At 40.7% G+C, this 20,750-nt stretch overlaps 1 protein-coding gene and 1 long non-coding RNA gene across 2 annotated transcripts; one reads left to right on the top strand and one right to left on the bottom strand.

Annotated features, from left to right (window-relative positions):
• Positions 1-3,046: 3,046 nt before the first annotated feature.
• On the bottom strand, positions 3,047-13,054 carry LOC110295859. The gene is made up of 3 exons (XR_002378117.1): positions 13,009-13,054; positions 9,352-9,435; positions 3,047-4,013 (listed from the first exon to the last, which is right to left on the bottom strand). It is a non-coding gene; the product is annotated as an uncharacterized LOC110295859 (long non-coding RNA).
• Positions 13,055-16,357: 3,303 nt separating this feature from the next.
• Neurod6 (neuronal differentiation 6) lies at positions 16,358-19,802 on the top strand. Its single transcript, XM_021165745.1, has 2 exons — positions 16,358-16,657; positions 17,936-19,802. The coding sequence occupies exon 2, from the start codon at positions 17,957-17,959 to the stop codon at positions 18,968-18,970; it is 1,014 nt and encodes a 337-aa protein (XP_021021404.1). The 5' UTR covers positions 16,358-16,657; positions 17,936-17,956; the 3' UTR covers positions 18,971-19,802.
• The last annotated feature ends 948 nt before the right edge of the window (positions 19,803-20,750 follow it).

Here is a 20,750-nt window from a genome sequence, read left to right as displayed (position 1 = left end):
AGGGAAGTGGGGGGTGCTATGGGGGACTTTTGGGATAGCATTGGAAATGTAATTGAGGAAAATATGTAATAAAAATATTAAAAATTAAAAAAAAAGAAACATTGTCTGAGAAAACCTTTAAACAGTTTCTATCTGTCTTTATAGAGAGAAAGTTTACTGTCCCTGTCTTAAAGAACTCATGAATATAATGTACAAATATATGTTTTTAAATGTCTGCTGTCAGTTTTAGTTTTATATATAGTCTTAGTTTAAAAAATATTTTTTTCTAAGGGGATTTTCTGTTTCCTTTTGTTTTTTAGCAGCTAAGGACTGAACTTTTACTTTATAGGCAACTGCTCTACAATTGAGCTAAATCTTAGGCCACAAAATGGTAAATCTAAAATCCATGTGGTAGAAGGAGAGAATCAACTCCCACAAGTTATTCTCTGATCTTCACGTATATGCTGTGACACACACACACTTTTTGTAAACAAATAAAGACTGGCAAGATGATCCCCTGGGTAAAGACACCTGCTGTCAAGTCTGAAATCCTGAATTCGATATCTCTAGAATCTACATAGTAGGAAAGAACTGACATCTTCCAGATGTATTCAGATATCTGTACATATACATACATACATACATACATACATACATACATACATACATACATACACTGCATGCATGGACACACTCAATCAAATTAAAACTTCTAATCTTTTAAAATATTGAGAATTTTCATGCATGAGTACCGTATTTATATATTTCCACCCCTTACTTTTCCTTGCAACTTCTCCCATGTCCCCATAACTCCATCTCAAATTTATGTCCTTTTCTTCAATTATGGACATACACACATAAAATGACTAATGAGCCAACTTTTAATATAGAAACAACAAAATATATTAGACAGATGAATTAGCAAAGAAAACATGTATGTCCATATATGAGTCTACTTTGTGTCATTCGTTTGTATATATGTCTAGGGCTGGTGGGTTTGGATAACATATTAAGAGTCTCATCAATGGAGGATGATTTTCCCAGTGTCAGTCATGAATTGCCTATAACTCTTCCTCTGCAGATAGGGTCTTGTGAGATTTTTCCCATCCTCAGTGGCATGTAAACTAACGCTATCATTGTTCGCTCCTTGTACAGAGAAATGGATTTTGAGATTTGATACGTGTAACTTCCCTGCCATATATAGAGGATCTAGCTCACAGCAGATGCCCTGGTCCTCTGGCTCTAAGAAACTTTCAGCCCACCTCTTTTCTGATGTTCTCTGAGCCTTAGGCATAGGAGTTGTGTTGTGGATGTATCAGTTGGGGTTGGGATTCTTGATGGTCAGCTATTCTCTGCATTTTGACTGGTTGTGGATTTCTGTAACAATCTACATCTTAAAAAACGAGCTGTCTCTGATGAGGAGTGAGAGTTAAACTTACCTGTAGGTATAAAAAGAAATATTTAGAATGAAGTTAGAAGTTACATTGATTTAGGAAAGTGGCAGAAATGGAGTCTCCTCTAGAACATGATATCACTAGTCTTAGGGAGTCGACTAAGTTTACAGACTGGGTATGAATTCTTTCCTATTGGTAAGGCCTTAAGTCCAATTTGATAGCTGTTGGTTACCCCAAGGTCCAAGCACCCCTGTTGCATGGTTGAGAATATTTTGTATCGTTAGTCATGTGGGATTGATAGGCTTTATGTTGGGTAGTATTACTGATAGTTTTCTCTCTTGGCAGCTTGCATAGCACCATCCTATGGTTCTAGTCCTGTGAGAACTAGTACTCAGGGAGGAGGCTTCCCGATTTTTTCCTCCAAGTCCTCTGTGGTGTGGCTTATAATATTTTATCATTGTCTTCAACTCCCCTAACCAACAACTGAAACAAGGTTCCCTATGCCTGAAAATGAGGTTATATTTGATAGTTAAAGGCTATTGACATTATTACCTCAAATGGTGTGTGTGTGCATGTGTGTGTAAAATGTATTTTTAAGCATTAATGTTTCAGATAAATAAATAAAATTGCCCAGATACCTATATGATTGTTGTGACATTAGCTGTGGACTTGGACAGCAAATAGGCACCAATTAAGAACATTTTCTGATGCTACCCAAACAAATGCAGGCCTCCTGGGACACAGCACAGCAGAAGAGACTGACAGAGGTATAGGCTCCCTAGTTCCTCTGTGTCTTCAGACTGACTCAAGGACTTTGTCGCTCATCTCCAGACCTGAAGTTGCTATGTACTGCACCCGATCTTGGGAACTCTTATTGATTAAGTGGCAGAAACTCAGGTCAGAGTTTTTCTTTTAAACATGTTTTGACACCAATAACTTGAAGTTCATATAGATCTTCTTTGGTCATGATCCAGTGCTGATGATGTTCAAAACTGGCGTTGGATGCCTGTTCTGCTCTGTGTTTTGGCTCCCCTATACATTATATTCTTTTCAATCCGCCTGCCCTGGAGAGTGACTGTGCTGTACCCCCAGATCGAGCAATGCTTCTAGCTCAGCAAGCACAGTAGAATGCAAGCCCCTTTGCTGGTTGACTTGCAGAGTGCATACTTAGGTTGGGTGATGATACCTAAAACATTCAAGTTTCCAAACAGAATTTTCTGCCCTGTTAAGGATGGGCTCTCCGATTAACCTGTCATCTTGGAAGTTTTTACTCTGTCCAAGGCCTGTAGATAAGCATGTAGGCTAAAATTTCAAGAGGCTCATCTGCAAAAGAAAAGACTATTTTCCAAAATATTCTTGGCACGTATAAACAGATGGCCACTACAAGAAAGAAAAAAATCAAACAATATACCAACTGTGGTCTAGAAGCTTCAGAAAATAGTTAAAGCTGTGATTTGTTAAATAAGACGAGCCTCCTTTAGAAGATATGATTAAAATTGGGGGTGGTATCACATGTGTATAATCCCACCATTGAGGCAGCTGAGGCAGGGGGATTACCTTGAGCTCAAAGCAAATGTGGGCTATCAAGTCTTAAACTACACACACATACACATACACACTCACAAACACAAACACACACACAAAGTATGATAAATGTGTCAACTTTTAATATAAAAACAACAAAATATATTAAACAGATGAATTAGCAGACAAAATGTGTGTATCCATATATTTCAAAAAATGGTTTGAAGAGTCTGCCCTTCTGGGCTGAAGATGGCTCAGCAGTAAAGAACTCTTGCTGCTCTTCCAGAGTATCTAAGTTTGGTTCCCAGCACCCATGCCAAGTGGCTCACAACTGCCTGTAATTCTAGTTTCAAAGGAATTGGAAAGAACCCTTAAAAAACAAAACAAAACAAAAGAAACCTCCTTTCCTTGAGACAAAGAATAATATAAATATACTTTTCAATATAGCAAGACATTACCTTACATTTTCCATTTCTATTTGAAATCTTCTTGAATAATATTTCTAGATTTTTCTGAAAGCTATTTCCAACAAGCCCTATTTATTAATGTATAGATACATTTTATAGTTTATGAATTTACTCACATATTTATATAGTCATCTGTGTATGCACATATATATCTCTATGTGAGTTATGCACACAAAGAAAACATGTCTCTTTTAAAATACGTTGTTTAGATTCAGTGATGACAGTGAAACTGGTCACTGAAGGAAGTAAGCAGAGCATCACCCAACACTTGTAAGATGTAAGTGACTCCTGGATGGATGGTTGAGTCCTCTTGAGAGCCTGTGCTGAAGCTACGATCACTTTTCCAATGGGGGCTCTGGGGAGTGACTGAAAATCCATGACATGATGACAGGGCCTTCTTAGCAGCCTTATAGGAGACTATCTCTCCTCTTTCTTGTTTCTTCTTTCTTCTTTCCCCTCTGCTTCTCTTCCCACACAGGATGAGATGAAAGTTCTTATGCACATACAGAGAGGTGGCAGCTCTCTTCCAACCAGGGATAGGAAGAGCCTTCACTGGGGACAAGTCAACTTGGACCTGACCTTTGACTTTCTAGTCCATCAACCACGAGAAATAAATTTCTCATGTTATAGCACCCACTGTGTTGTGTTGCTCTAATTGATAAATCAAAAATACACAAAAATCAAGATTAAAAAAATCAAAATCAAGCAAACATCCATAAAAATATATGAAAATGTCTTGTGACCTCTGGGTCTAGTCCTGTGATCTCATTTCCTCTATGGCCTCTAGGTTTCTAATAATGCCCATGAACAGTCTAGGCATTTCCTTAAGGCTTTTCTGAGCGAAGACTCCCTGGTTTTACCACCCTGATGACAGCACTGTAGTAGCACAGGCTGTTAGTACATTCCATCTGTGAGTTTGAAAAGGCCCTTGAGCTTGGTTTTATGCTCTTTTCTGGCCATTTTGAAAGTTTTAGTACCAGTGAATGAGGGACAGTACATCTTTCTTGGCTCTAGGGCTATGTTTATCTAGCCGGCTCTGACATTGCCTTGTGCCCTTTATCCGGCAAAAAAGGGGATTTCCTGTAAGGTAAGTTAACACTGAGAACTCCAGCCCTGGCTAAGCTGACCCCAGTTATGGAGCAGATGGTGAATACACTGAGATGAGAGAGAAAGGTGGGTGGCGTCATGCATAAGCACAAAGGAGAAGAAAGCAAAGTAAACCAGTGAGGGAAACTCCAAACACTCCTTACATTTATCACAGAGGAAAACATGGTAATTTATGGTGGCCATGAAAATGTTCCATCAAAACTTGCTGTCAGCCGGGCGTGGTGGCACACGCCTTTAATCCCAGCACTTGGGAGGCAGAGGCAGGTGGATCTCTGAGTTCAAGGCCAGCCTGGTCTACAGAGTGAGTTCCAGGACAGTCAGGGCTACACAGAGAATCCCTGTCTCAAAAAACCAAAAACCAAAAAAAAAAAAAAAACAAAAAAACCTTGCTGTCCCACCAGAAACTCAGAGACAGTACACCATTTAGTTAGTTATGTAAATTTGGGGAAAGAAGGCTTCTAACACCCACAGCTCTGGGGAATCATGAAAGACCAACAAATGAGAGAATCCAAATGAATGGGCATTAGAGACCCACCTGCACAGAATCTTCATCAGAAAAGTGGTAAAAAGCAACCTGGGTTCCAACAATAACAAAAGCAGAGTTGCCAGGTAAAGATGCTGAGTTAAGATGGAATTTCATGAAGTAGAAATTTCTGGTTTCTTTGGAAACTCAAGTTCTGTCACATAGTGTTTTTCTAGAATTTGTCTTGTGAGAGGCCCCGTGATGTAGACGCTGTCTTGTGATAGTATGTTTTGCTAGGGCAGACAGGTGAGAGGTCATGTGATACCTGGAAAGAGTATAAATAGAATCACACACACAGTGAAAGGATACTCTTACATTGCTATGCCTTGCAATGCTTCGCTGGGCTTTGTTAGGCTTCAATGGGCTTCACTTTATAGAGAGAAACACACCGAAGAACTTCCCATGGTATTCTGCTGATTCTAGCCAATTCGATAGAGCCTTGAGGTTTCTGCTGGATCAAGCCACTGCTACTGATTCATATTTGCTATCTGCTATCAGTCTAGACTGCTGGTATCCTGACAATGGAGAGTGGAATTGCCCTCAAAGAACTACTTCTCAACAGGCCCACAAACTCCTTTTCCTAAAAACTTTCTTCTTCTACCTCCGGTCAGTGGACAAGATGTGAGGTTGAAGTGTTCAAGAATCTAAATAAGATAGGTTTAGAAAAATAAAAATCTAAGTCTACAATTTCAAGTGAGTAGCTCATTTTTTTATTAAGGATTTGTGCCATATATAAACAATGCTAAACTTCAAATCTAGCTGGGTGCTCTGCATTTTCATTGGCTGAGTCTGTCCATCTGTTTTAGCTGCCAATCCATTCTGTCATCATCTCCAACCATGTGCTTCTAAAGTTGGAGGGAAGGCAACTTGTGGAAGCTAGATTTGGAGGAGACAGTTATGTCCAAAGTTAATCCAAGTCCCTCCGAAGCTCAAAAGTATGATTCTCAACCAGGTATAATTTAAAAGTGTTATTCATCACACCCTATTTCCAGGGACAAATGAGACCCCACTTTACTAACAGGAATAGTATAGTGCCAAGATCCATAATAGTTTTAACCCTTTTGATAGTACAATGTCAAGGTCCATAATAGCTTTTAATCCTTCTCCCAAGCTTTTCTTTAAGTAAATATAACAAAGCTTGAATTATCTTTTTACACCACCAATATAAGCATAAAATGAAATTTTTATTATTTTTTTTTATTCAAGAAGAGGCCCATGAAGCCCTTATAAGTTCTAATTCTGGACTTCCCAGGAATTCAGTTTTACTAGAAATATTTCCTTATTCAGTTTCTACTCTTCATGTATTTTTATCTCAAGTTTCAACATAAAAGATAAGACCTAGTCTCTGTTCTCCAAGGAATTAGTTATAAGTGACCCACCTGAGGCCATAGGGAGACCCTTTAGAATGTCTTTTTCCATCTGCTTCTCCTAGTGTAGAAAATCGATGCTGCAATGTTCATCCCATCAGGACTTCCCCAGGGCTGCTCTGTGTTTTCATTAACATCAGCTCCACAAATGTCTAGGGTCACTTTAGACATTGCAGTACATTACCATTCTGCTGCCTTGGAAATGTGTCTGTGAGAACTGCATTGCGTAATACAAGCTTGAAATCCCAGCTGCTCAAAGGCTGCAGTAAGGTGTAACAATCATAAGTTCAAGCCTAGTCAGGATGAGAGAGAGAGAGAGAGAGAGAGAGAGAGAGAGAGAGAGAGAGAGAGAGAGAGAGAGAGAGAGAAGAGCCCAAGGCTTGTCTTAGAAGTTCAGTGAGAGCCTGTCTCAAAATACAAAATAAAACTAGAGTAGTGAGGGAGACTATCTGCCATGCTCAAGGCTCTAATAGTTCAAAAACAAATATAAAGAAAGTAAATATGTCTGCCTGATTTTAAATGCCCCAAAGGCTAGAGAGTTCTGAAGGGATCAAGTTCTATTTATTGACCATACTAGACAAGCTATGATTGCAACTGGGTCATGACATCCTTTTCAAATGACCTGCCTGGCCTTTAATTCCAGATGTGTAACACATCTGCTTTTCTATTTCACCTCATTCACTGAGTTTTTCAGCACCCGCTCTGCCTGGAGTGCTTGTAAGAGAGATGTTATTCTGGAAGGCGGGTTGTTTGTAAAGCAGAGGACATTATGAACATTATTTGCCTCTCACTCTCATTATTCAACTAAACATATGTATTTCTGAGCAGCTTAATAACCAACACAGTGAGGAGTGTGTGGGGGACAGTATTCTCCTTCATCCACCATGTCTACCTCCACACAGAGAGCTGCAGAAAACAGAACCACCAAACACAAGCTATCTTCCCTTGCAGCATGCCAAACTCACATTATGCCAATAACAGAGAAGCCAGCCTGAGGAGTGCTTAAACTTTGAATAGAAAGGCTAATGATGCATTTCTTCCAGAAAGCAACACTGGCTAATAAGAGAGTTTGAAGCCATGTGTCAGTCACTGTCTTAGACTGGATCTTATACTAATACTGGTGGCCAAAATGGGATGCAAACTGCTCAGTGAAAGAGTTGCTCCAACTTTTTAAGGAAATAATTAGTTCCGGATCAGACTTTTTGGGGGAAGAAGAACCACCAGTGCTGGGTTCAAATTTCATAGGCTGACTGGGTAGAATCATGGGTCTGTACTGTCCCAAGCTAGAACTCTTGTTTTCCACAGTAGATTATTTAGTTGAAAGAATTATATAATCTACAATCTAATTCAATGGGATGTAGGGCATGTAGCTCTTTGTCACTGACTCTGCTCAATCCCAGTGCTAATGAAGCAAAGATCACAGCTTTGATTGACAGATGGGCCTCATTGCTCTAAAGTAGTCTGCAGCCAAATACGCCATAACTACAACTGGTCAACTTGACTCTACTGCTAATATATACTGAATCCCTACTATGTAATGTAGTGTGTTGTGTGATGTACTCACAACAAAACAAAGTGAAGCAAACGAACAAATAGAAATCCAGGCCAGTACAGGCGACAGATGCATTCGCAAACAGCTACTACAAAGCAAATTATGAGAACCACAGTAATAGAAGCATAAAATAAAGTGGGAAATCAGAAGAGAACAATTAATTCCAACCCACAAGGATGTGAATGGATCACTTCAAATTTATCACCACCCCAGGAACAACAACTTGCCACATATGTTATAATAACAGTGGGTTGGCATTGCTATTTTAAAACACAAATGAAGAATATATTGTAATTAGATGAGATTCTCTAACAAAATAGAGCAAACCAACCAGAAGTCCAAAATACTAAAAGACGAATAATGAATTGGGCTTTTGCATGTTAAGGTGCTTGGCCCTTTAGGAACCGGAGGCCTGGTAGTAGGCTGACAGCATAGCCCTCACATGAGATTAAGATAGTTGTGATGGCTCCTGACCTGGTTCTTCAGACAGCAAGTTGCTATGAGAGCAAGCCTGAGTTTTGCTCTTAGCTTCCCATCTGTCAATATGATCTCTCCCTCTCCCATGTATTCATGCCATTGTGGTACCATTCACCATAAGGTCCTAGCCAGGGCTAGTATTATGCATCTGAAATAGTACACTGAACTAACCTCTTTTATTTTAAGCACCCAGCCCTGAGTACCCTATTGCTTTAATGGAAATGAAGAGAAAGGAAAGAATAAATGAGCAACTCAAGCCTCTATTCCTCTCAACCGTCAAGCTTTGGTGTCATGATGATGGGCACTATGATGAAAGATGATTTCATGTCCCAACAATCTGTCACTCACCTGTGCACACAAATGTAAAAGACAACATGTAGTTGTTCATTCACTAGATGCATTAATAAAGGCATTCTTTGTGGACTTTGCACATGGATTCAAAGTTAAGTCTTTCTATTATATCTAATGTGATATGGTTTGGTTTGGATTGAACCAAAGGGAATTGGGCCTTTCTGTGGGGTGGCCCATGGTAGGTAGCCTTGAACCCACAATCTTATCTCAATTCCCAGCTGCAACATCATGTCAGGTGTCAACTATTAACTTTATAAGGTGTCAGAAAATGGGATTTGTAGGCAGAGATATCCGTGTTTAAACTATGACTTTCCCACTTCAAGCCTTAGTATCCCTGATCAAATAAATAGATTAGGTCTCATAGTCTCCTATGGGGGAAGTTGTATGTACCATGTGATGGTATGAACATATGCTTGTGGAACAATCATCCTGACAATGGGCATATTGCTAGTGACTACATTATCATCATGCTAACATCATCATCACCACCATCATCATCATCGTCAGTTATATAAAAACATTCCTATGTCAATCCAGACCTATTCTGTTAATTTTTGTTTACTTGTTAAACTCAGTGTTAAAACTCTATTGATTTTTTTCACCAAAATACCTTGTGTCTCCTCTTCTTTCCATCCCTAAGGCCTTCAGTGATCCATGGTCCTCCCTGCCTTGTTCTTTCCAGTCTTTGTAAATTCTGTAGGCAAAGAAAATAATCACTAACCAACTGTAAATTCATGGAAGAGACTATATAAAAAGGACAGAGTGAAGCACACATTTTCTTCAGTAAATGTTATGCAATGTAGGCACCCTAGTAAGGAATGAAGAAGCCCCAAGAAACAGTTATGCCTTGACATTTTCTGTAGTAGGGCTGATGAATTATAGAGGTTATGTGGAAGTGAAGGGGATAAAGTGGGGCCTAGTGATGAGAACTTAGAGAATTACCTTCTCATAAAGAGACTTAAGAGGGGATTTCGTTTGGATTATGATTCTAGAGGCTTCTGTTGGATCAGAACAGCTCACATCATGGAAGAAGGACGTGTGTATGTGTGTGTGTGTGTGTGTGTGTGTGTGTGTGTGTGTGTGTGTGTGTCCAGCCTATGGGATAGTGCTGTGCCTACTCATGACAGGACTTCCTCTTTTGGATTTATCCACTCCCTGGTGTTCTTTACTAATGCCCTACCAATCACTTTGACAACCAAAGAGATCATACTTTGGAAAGCCTGTTTTGCAAATTCTTCTGTGTCTGTGTGTCATAAAAGGGAGGGACAACACTTTCCTTGCTGATGGGGTGTAGGGAGGATGACTCTTCCATGAGAATCTTATCTCCTGCTTCAGGGAGGAAATGAAATGGAGGGATAGTAAAAGAGGCTTTTTTTCTTTCTGCAGTTTCCCCAAAGTCCTTAGGTTTCAGCATGCCCAGTCTGTCTTTTCCTTCTTTCTTTTTTTTTCCCCATCCAAATCTCCTCAGAGCATCTACAGTGAACTTTTCTTTCTCATTTTATGTTCCTTGTTTTGTTTTGGGTTTGGGTTTGCTTCCATATATGAAACCCAGGACCTAATGAATTCATCCTGATCAGATGCTCTGCCATGGAGCCACACCCTAGCCCAGGGTGAACCTTGCAAATGTTACATTGTACTGTGTCCTCTAATGTCTGAAAACATCACTGTGACCTACCAAGTCTTTCATGATCTGAGCCCAGCTCATGCTGTAAAGCTGCTGGTCCTCCCAGAAAACAGGGAAGATAACACTTGTTCTGGCCTCTGCCCTGTCCTTCCTCCCAACCATGGGAAAGATGCAAAGAGCACTACAGATCCTTCAACTGAATAGATCTTCCCTAAATTTGCTGTACCTTTCAGTAGGGAAATTCCATGTGTGTTTGCCATCTGTCCCTCTCCAATGGGGAAATTTCATGCATCTTTGTTATCTCTCTCTCTCTCTCTCTCTCTCTCTCTCTCTCTCTCTCTCTCTCTCTGTGAAGACTACCAACTCCCCAGCACCACAGCCTGGTCTGCCCTATGTGCCTCTAAATACTCATCACTAACCTGTAATTGTAACCCATGTCTTGACTCAGTGTGTGTTGATCCCATTTCATACATGGGTTCCTTCCTGACTATAAAGTAGTTTGGATTTTCTTCATGACACATATCACTTCTTAACCCAGATGTGACTCATTCCCATATCAGTTGTTGATAAAGAAAACACCCCCCCACTGAGTTGCCCATAGGCCAATATGATGGAGACATTTTCTCAATTGAGGATCTCTCCTCCCAGATGACTTGAGCTTGTTTCAAGTTGAGTAAAACCTAATCAGAACAGAGTGTCACTGGGGGGTTGAGCATAGACACAGTCTGGCTTCTGTGTACACTGGCTGCCTCTGGGGCTGACTTGAACACTATTTGTGGGCTGTCAGAGACAGAGTGCAGAGTAGATGCCTTAGGGAAGAGTCAAGATTTACTCCAAAATAGCTATTTGCTAAGTATTTGGAGAGGAGGTAAGTCAATGAAAGAACAAATGTGTGACAGGTAGCTAGTCATGGAAGAGCAGGCCTGAGCCCCACTCCGAGGTCTGTGAGATGTATTTATCACTCTCCTAGAGTCCGAGTGGGAACCTGCCTATAGAAATGTGTTTCTGTACTCATGTATGCACAGTTACACTGCACCGCAGACAGCATGAGGACCTCTTGAACATCATCCATGAATTGCTGTTTGAGGACTTCATCTAGGAATTCTTGTTTGAGGACATCCAAGAATCCTCATTTGAGAAACTCCTGTACTCTCTCAGTCAGTCGTGACAGGAGGTGTGATTTCAGAAGTACAGTTAGAAAGGACATGGAAACAACTAGTTGCCCATTAAGAGATGAAGACACATACAAATGTGATAGACACAATGGAATTTTGTTCATCGAGAATCTGCAGGAATATGTGTAGTTTTGAAAGCTTAAAATTGATAGAAGTAACATGAAAACAAAGGCACACGTTCTTGCTCATATGTGTCTTAGTCTGTTTTACACACACACACACAAACACACACACACACACACACACACGCACACACACCTGTAAATAAAACACCTAAAAACTATGACGGAAACAAATAGGTGATGAGGAAGGATGAGGAGAGGGTAACAGGAGTCGTAGGACATGGAAGATGAAAAGAGGCTGAGGAAGGTAGTAAGAGAAGGCTATGGAAGGAAGCAAGGGGTTATGGGAAGCAGAGAGGTGGGGGAAGCTGAGGGGGATGGAAAGCCTGCTAAAATACTCTATGCTCTAGACTACCACAATGATATCTCTAATACCTTGTATTCCAATTTAAAAATTGTTAGTATAAAAGTACAATTTTCACCTGTGCAGTGGCACTTACCAGCAGCCTTGTGAGACAGAAGCAGGATGAAAGTGTCACAAGTCTCAGAACAGCCTGGGCCCTGTGCTATCAAAAGCAGGGCAGTTCTGGAAAAAAAATCTTCAAAAAGATCTCTTGTCTAAAGTGCCTGCTCCAATTTCACAAAATGCATGAATATAACAGAAAAAAATAGTGTTTTTCTGTTTTCCATATTTAAAATATTGATTGTGGACTGAGGAGGCTGTTCGGTGCATAAAGTATATTAGTACCCAGACTTAAGTTTGGATTCCAATCACCTACAGATGCCCTGGGTGTGGTAGCAGCATATGCAGCTTTGGTTTGGAGGGCTTGAGACAGTCAGGTTCCCAGAGCGCACCAATAACCACTCTAGCTGAGTCTCAGTGAATTCTAGGCTCAGTGAGAGAGACTTTATCTCCAAAAGCAAGATGTGGATTGATAGAGGAAGATACTCCATGTTGACCTCTGACCTCCATTGTATACAATCATCTTTTTACACATACACATATCTCACATGTGTGCGTGGAGTAGGTTCATGCACGGATATACTGGTATGCACATGCACTCGTGCACACAACCACACACACATTAAATAACCATTACATTACATATGCTGAAATATAACAAAAATACCTAGTTCAGTATCAGTAAAGAGTAGAAATCAGGCTTAAAAAAATCAGATTTCCTAATTTTTAAAGCCAAAAGGAAATTAGATATTTTCTTGTAGTGATACTAGAAAGTTAATAAAATATTGATTCTTTCCCTTAAACTGGATTAAAATAATCAGCCTACTCATACCCATGTCTTTTAGTCATAGAAATTTCCAGCCCATAGATTTAGGTGCTTTAATTTAATAACAAATTAGAAAATGATCCTAACACACGTGTTGGATGAATAAATGAAATGTACCTTCTGTAGGGGAAAATGATGAACTGTGCTCCTGGGAAGAAGAACCCAGTATTGCTTTGCACAAAAGCTTGCAGAAGAAGACTGATAGGCGTGGGCTTGTGTGAGACTAGTAGGTCCCGTGCCCTGCAGTTCATCCTTCACAATGGGGAGTCTAAAGGGCTGTTTATTAAGTAATCTGTATGAGGGTGTGAACAAAACATTGCCACATCTATGTTCCGTCTGTTTTAAGCCCTTAAAGGAATCAAGAGGAGAAAGGATGCTTTTTGAATTGCTTCATTTTTTAAAAAATGATTTTCTTTAATCTGACAGCTGTTTTCCAAAGCAGGATATATTCTACCACACCATCAAACCATGTCGAGCCAGTGGAAATCAAAGAGTTAAAAGTCAGTGGACCTACACTGAGCTTGCTCATGTGTCTCCTGACTGCCTGGAGCCTAAATGTAAAAAAAAGCCAACCCCTAAGAGTTGCCCACATCCACAAAAGGATCTGTGTTCTGGGGTTTTGCTAAGAATTCTGTCCTATTGCCCTTTGCCACGGAAGCACAGAAAATAACAGAAGCTGAGCCTTCGATTTTGAACTTGGGGTCTTCATTCTCTTGCAGAAATCCAAGTCAAATCATGTTGAAATTGTCTGCAGCTTATTTCTGTAACTAATATGTAAGCACTGGTCAGTGGAACAAGAAACGGTAGACAGACAGGCACCGGACACTGCAAAACATATGAAATTCCATGACCGCAGAAACAACAACAGAAAACTGTTAACCAAAGAATCATAGCGGTGACACTGAATCAATATGGAGAGGGAAAGTTTCATATGAGGGAAGCCTGGGAAATGAGAGGAAACATGAGCAAGGAGCTGACAACTTCCCGGCCAAGGCGTGAGAGTGTCTGTGTGTAAACCTGGTGGGAGCCTGGGTGTTAATATGCTTTCTTAGCAGAGATTAGAAGAGCCACTCTGGTGGATGGTACAGACACCACAGACATTTGCATACCTGGAACTACCCTAGGAAATGTGCAAGAACATTTCTGGAAAAGTTATTGTATAAACATCCTGAATCCTGGATGAACCCTCGCCTAACAATTGTCAGTCTCTACCCCTGCCTTTTTTTTTTAAGAATAAATAAAAATTAAGTGTTTCATGTGATAATAAACAATCAGAATCCGTGAACACTCTTTGTCTCCCCCTCCCCCGCCCCTTATCACTTCATTACTTCACTACCAAAGGCTTTCCTTTCATGTTACCAGCCGGAATAGAACAGCCACCAATATTTTCACTCTCTCTCTCTCTCTCTCTCTCTCTCTCTCTCTCCCTCCCTCCCTCCCTCCCTCCACATGTAGGATCAGTCTTTCCCGCTTTCCCGTGTGTTACATTGGTAATAATTTTCTACAGAAATATCAAATCAGATTGTTCCTGGCTTTGACTTTTGTGTCTGTGACACCTTTAATACAATACAGCTAGCTCCTGGGGACTTAGAATAGTTGTAACATGGGAGATCCAAGGCAGCTCTGCCTGCCTTTGTAGCTCAGGAATCTGATGTTTTTCCCTCCTTCACATTTAAAAATTAAATCACACACGAGAACAACTGACACCAGCATCTGTCTTTCTATTGATATTCTTGGTATTTATGCAAAATCACATTTAGATGTTGAGCCAAAAGCTACACAAAATATATTTATTATTTTTTTTAAATAAAACATCCCGTGCATCTTTTAAAACGTCACTAGTAAAACTCAGCTGCAAATTCTAAAATGACTGATGTGACAAGTTTTAGTGTGAAATACAAGCTAGGCCCACCGACCTATTTTAATCTATAAATTAATAGGTCTACTAGTGTTTTAAATTTATGCTCTTTTTTTTTACTGCCTCTTTAAGAGAGATGAAAAGTAGTTTTACCTAGCATCTTTCTTTTGGTCAACCCTCGATCTTTTCTCCAACCTTTCAGGAAAGGTCAGGCAAACTTTTTTAAGGGGATAGACTTGAGTAGGGTAAAAGGAGCAGAATTGAACCTGGGTGCCAGTTTGGTTGGATCCAAAGTGTATTAAAGCGGCCGAATTCTAAATCTTTCAAAGGTGGGATTTATAAGGGAAGTGCTAACACAGCCTTAACCGTGCCAGGCTGCCAGGAATTATACTAAGACCAGGAGCGTGCTCTTCCACATTAGAGCCAGAGATTGTGCAACTGTCAAACAATACGGCTTGTCTTTATTTGTTTGTTTCACTTTTTCAAAAGTTCATATTTTGCCATTTTCTGGTGTGCCTAAAATTCCATGTCCGTTCGGGAAGGAGGTGTCTCAGAGGAGGAGAGGAGTGGAGAGAAATGGCCCCTAGCTTTACATCCTGTTTCATTAGAAGGGCTTTGCCAGCTCTGCTTAACTGCTTCTGCCCTGCTTCGTTAAAAAGGCACCAGGAGGGGGAACGAGGGAAAAGGAGAAATAGAACAGGACACTGATGTTAAAACAATAAGATACTGAAGTGAATCTGGGTCTAGATAAAACAATGTAGCAAGGATAAAATTAGTAGGGCAGAGAAAAAAAAATAATGAAAGCTCCAAAAATTAAGGAAGTTAAACCTTTGGTTTAAAAAATAAATAAAATGTGCTGCTGCCACGTGTCAAGGGGAGAAAAACATCAAATGGAAGCGATGGTTTTCCTGTTTATTGTGTCTGAAGGGAGAAAGCACAAGCAGGTTAAACACCAGGAGATCAGGGAGAGTAACTGAGAGGAGTTAGTGGCTCAGCGGTGGGCAAAATCTAACCAAAGACTCACTGTAGCTCTGCAATTGGTCTGTGTGCGGTTCTGTCTGCATATACTCCCTCTGAAAAGTTGCGGAAAAGACAGCAGCAAGTGTAAGGGAGCATTTGAAGATGTCTTTCACAGACCCCAGATGGAGAAATTGATCTTTTATTCTGAAATCCCGAGAAGCAAAGAAGTCGGGAGTAGAAAAATACACAGGCACACACCCACAAGTTACATGCCATAAAGCAAAACAGGGAAATAAGAAGCCCTTTGCTGACCCGTTTGTCGACCTTAATCTTGGTTTCCTTCAGCATCCAACCCCAGCTTCTAGTTCCCACACAAGGCTCTCCTTCCCTGGTACCCAGATGCACCAGGAGGAGCTGGTGATCCTTGCGAAACAACAACCCCACAAACAACAAAAACCTCTCTCACTCACACAAAAGCCCACCTTGCAAATGAATGGAATATTAACGACTGCCTAACAGTTGCACCATTGGCAGGGCAAAACCCATCACTAACACAGCTCTTTCTACAGATTGCCAGTGAGACCCGAGCAGCTAGAAGAGAAACACACCTACTGTATGTAAAAGGCTGGTGCAGATTTTTTCCCTATCAGTCTAACCTCCTGTGTTGATGCATGAATGCTGGTACCCACTTACAGGGATGCCAGATGATCAGTGCAGAATGAAGGTCCCAAGAGAGGATCACATGGCTCTCTCTGCCCTGTGACGTCACTAGCAGATGGCATGGGTACCAGCTCTGGCAGTTGGCATCAATGTCACTTTTTAGAGATCAATGAGATAGTGCAGATACACACAGATCTAGAGGCTCCAGGAGACGATGCGACACTCAGCCTGAAAAGATTTGGAAGATCCAAAATGAAAACTGATTATTGAATGAAATTAAAACCTAAGGTAATATAAATAAAGATATACTCAATTGATGCTGGCTTTGCATGCAAGTATTTAAAGATACAGTATCACTGTCTTAGAGTATTTCTATGTTCTTTGCCATCTATAAGTTCTTATCATATTTCATTCTTATGATATAATTATCACATACTTTCATTGCTATTATGTAACATTGCAAATATGTGTATATTGTGTGTGTGTGTGTGTGTGTGTGTGTGTGTGTGTGTGTGTGTGTGTGTAGTGAGGGGCTGGAGATTGTTAAATTAAAAGTCTCTGTTTTAATGTGCCTATTTGGTTGTAGACTTTAGATGAAAAATATTTGCTGCTTTACCCAACAAAAACAAAAAAAAATGCATTTTAAACACAAATTATTTTCCCCTTTCATTTGGGATTCTGAACACACGTGCACAATTGCAGCCAGAATCCGTGGACCGTTCCTGTCCGATATTAGCTAGAGGGAGACTTCCGTGGCTCTTAGAACAAAAACACTAGGAGCTGAACAGCAGTAAACAGACAATTACATTGGGGGGATTCTTAGATGTTAAAGCAGTCGCAACATTTGCTTTGATTTAAAAAAAAAATGCCAGTAATGTTTGTGAGTTTTTTTTCCCCATTTGTTTATAGTTTTATTTTCGAATGACTCTACTCCCCTTTCCTTTCCTCGAGGCTGGGAGGGCAGCACTCTCTTGCATAGTTCTTCACTCATCAGGAAAAAAAATCAATTTTAAATTTGATCTGATTGATCTTTTCTTTAAATCTGCATGTTCTACAGTCACTTATCTAAATTCCCAGCTTGAGGTTAACAGGAAATAAAGTTGGGGAATATTTTTTCTAACAAAACCCCCTCAGTTTGTTAGCTTAAGGGGGAGAGAACACTTTTCGTTTTAAACATTGGTTTCTCTTCTATTTTGTTCTCAGGGGAATTAGAATTAATGAAAGTCTGCATTATTATGTCATGCTTTTATTTGCTTTAACTCCACTCCATGTGTATTAAAAATCCAGTTTAAAATCCAAGAGAAATAGAAAATGTGATCGTCTCTAATAAGTATTTTCTTTTATATTTTCTTTTGATAATAACTTGCCTGTATAAATTAAGGCTTCTGCATAGATCAATGTCTTTATGACTGTTGGTCTGTGCAAACTCAAATTTTTTATTTAATGTAAGAGTTCTTGAATCATGTGCTCTCGGAGTCTTAACGATTTAGTCATCAAATATATTTTGAAGTATATCAACGCTAAAAATGAAAACACTTTAAATACTGTGCTGGCATTTTTTTTCAGGTAAATTAAGGTTAAAGAACCATGTTAACACTACCGTTTGACGAGTCTGTCGTAATGCCCGAATCCCAGATGTGCAGAAAGTTTGCTAGACAATGTGAGGACCAGAAACAAATTAAGAAACCAGAGAGCTTTCCAAAACAAGTTGTCCTTCGAGGAAAGAGCATTAAAAGGGCCCCTGGAGAAGAAACCGAGAAAGAAGAGGAGGAAGAAGACAGAGAGGAAGAGGATGAGAATGGCTTGTCCAGAAGGAGGGGGCTCAGGAAAAAAAAGACCACCAAACTACGACTGGAAAGGGTCAAGTTCAGGAGACAGGAAGCTAATGCGCGCGAGAGGAACCGGATGCACGGCCTCAATGATGCTCTGGACAATTTGCGAAAAGTGGTCCCCTGTTACTCTAAAACCCAAAAACTGTCCAAAATAGAAACTTTACGGCTGGCCAAGAATTACATCTGGGCACTTTCTGAAATTCTGAGGATTGGCAAGAGACCAGATCTGCTCACGTTCGTCCAAAACTTATGCAAAGGTCTTTCCCAGCCAACTACAAACTTGGTGGCAGGCTGCTTACAGCTCAACGCCAGAAGTTTCCTGATGGGTCAGGGTGGGGAGGCTGCCCACCACACAAGGTCACCCTACTCCACATTCTACCCACCCTACCACAGCCCTGAGCTGGCCACTCCCCCAGGGCATGGGACTCTTGATAATCCCAAGTCCATGAAACCCTACAATTACTGCAGTGCATATGAATCCTTCTATGAAAGTACCTCCCCTGAGTGTGCCAGCCCTCAGTTTGAAGGCCCCTTAAGTCCTCCCCCAATTAACTATAATGGGATATTTTCCCTGAAGCAAGAAGAAACCTTGGACTATGGCAAAAATTACAATTATGGCATGCATTACTGTGCAGTGCCACCCAGGGGTCCCCTTGGGCAGGGTGCCATGTTCAGGTTGCCCACCGACAGCCACTTCCCTTACGACTTACATCTGCGCAGCCAATCTCTCACTATGCAAGATGAATTAAATGCAGTTTTTCATAATTAATGAGGAAAATGAAAATAAACAGTGGTCATTCACCTCCCACTCTAATTAAGACAAAGCAGATGCTTGTGGGCTGAGTAATTGGCACAACTCTATCTAAGGTGTTTACTAGTTTCTGAAGTGTGTTTCAAAGATTGTGACCATTTTCTATGTCATAATAAATCCCTTTTCGTATGAGAACTTCCTTCCCTTCCCTCTTGTCTGTATCACACTGTGATTCTCTCTCTCTCTCTCTCTCTCTCTCTCTCTCTCTTTCTCTCTCTCTCTCTCTCTCTTACTGGCAGGATTTTTCTTTCTTGTTTTAGTTTCTTTCAAATTCACTTAATTTGTTTGAACAAGGTGTCTAAGATGTTGCTGAATAAAGACATGCACACAGCATACTTCAATGTCTACTTTCAGTTGTACAGTTACGATGAAAATGCATGTTATAAAAATCAGATGAGTAAAATGTGTTTATAATTACTAGGATTCATATATGTATCTCTGAAATTTTAGTTTTTAAAATATTAAGAGCTAACCATGAAATTAAAAGGTGCATTTGGGGATGCACAACAGTATCAAAAGCTATGCAATTTTCTGTTTATTAGGGACAAAAATAAGTGTATTCAGTTGGTAACAACTATTCCTCTTCAAGCATTTTCAGAGGAGGAAACACGGTATTTGGGGGAGGTTATCAGTGTCATAATTTGGGGACAATTAATTCAATCATGAAGAAAAAAAATATTAGCACTTGTTTTGTATTGTTCAGGATTTTTCTGTACAGGTTTGTTACAGTGTATAATTGTGTTTTCCATCCTACAGTTTAAAAGCAATTAAACATAGATATTTCCACTTACAAAGGATATTTATTAGCATGGTATTTTTGCATGATACTTATTTGCTGGCACACAGCTGCTTTCAGTCTCCAATGCTCCGGCCTCCCTATTTCAGGAATCTTTTTGGATTAAATTTAAAGGGTTCAAACAAATTTCTTTTAAAAAAATCGCCAAAGTGTTTTCCAGAATTTTCTTTTGAAAGTATCCTAAATGAAAGAAAAGGGAACAGTGGGTGTTAAACACCCCGGGGAAACAATAGTAAATCCGGCTAACCTTCAACTCCTGCCTAAATTCGGTGGCAGTTTTCCAGCAGCCCCCAGAGTCGGTGTTTAAAACGGAAGCTTTTTCCCTGGGCCTGTTAAATGCCTGGCCGATTAGAACCTAAATTCTAATTTATGTGTGATTAAAAGTTTCCTAACAAAAGGCAAGGAAAAACTTCGTTTAATATGCCCGAAGAGCTAGCTTCTTAAAACAGGGCTCAGCCGCTCCTGGAATATAAAGCAAGGTGGTGTGACCTCCTCCTCCTCCTTCTCCTCCTCCTCCTCTTCCTCTTCCTCCTCCTCCTCCTTCGAGAGGCTGTCTAGGCAGGTCTGCTTCCCAGGGTGTGGGAAGTGGGCATCTGCGCGCGGCCTGTGGAGGACAGCTGGACAAGCGTACTGCAGCGCAAGATTCCACGGGCACTACCTGAGCCAGCGCAGTCCCATCCTGGCCACTCGGACAGGGCTGCAGGACACAGGTGACCACCCACAGCCTCGGTGGTCTCCAGAACTCAGGCTGCGCTGCCCGAATTCCGCCCGCAGTGGGCGCCCTGCAGTCTGGGGCCTCGCCCATCTAGCGGGCACCGCAGCCCTGGCTGAGGGACTCTCCCTACACCCTATTCGGCTGCTGAGTTGGGAAGCGGGTGGCATCTCCGTTTGATGGTCTGCGTCAGCTCCAGCCCGCCCCGGTGCTGCCCAGAGCTGACCCTG

Source organism: Mus caroli, chromosome 6, assembly GCF_900094665.2.
Source record: "Mus caroli chromosome 6, CAROLI_EIJ_v1.1, whole genome shotgun sequence".
In the NCBI taxonomy this organism is placed as follows: domain Eukaryota; kingdom Metazoa; phylum Chordata; class Mammalia; order Rodentia; family Muridae; genus Mus; species Mus caroli.
The sequence above is the reverse complement of the archived record's forward strand: the minus strand, read 5'-3'. Positions and strand labels throughout refer to the sequence as shown.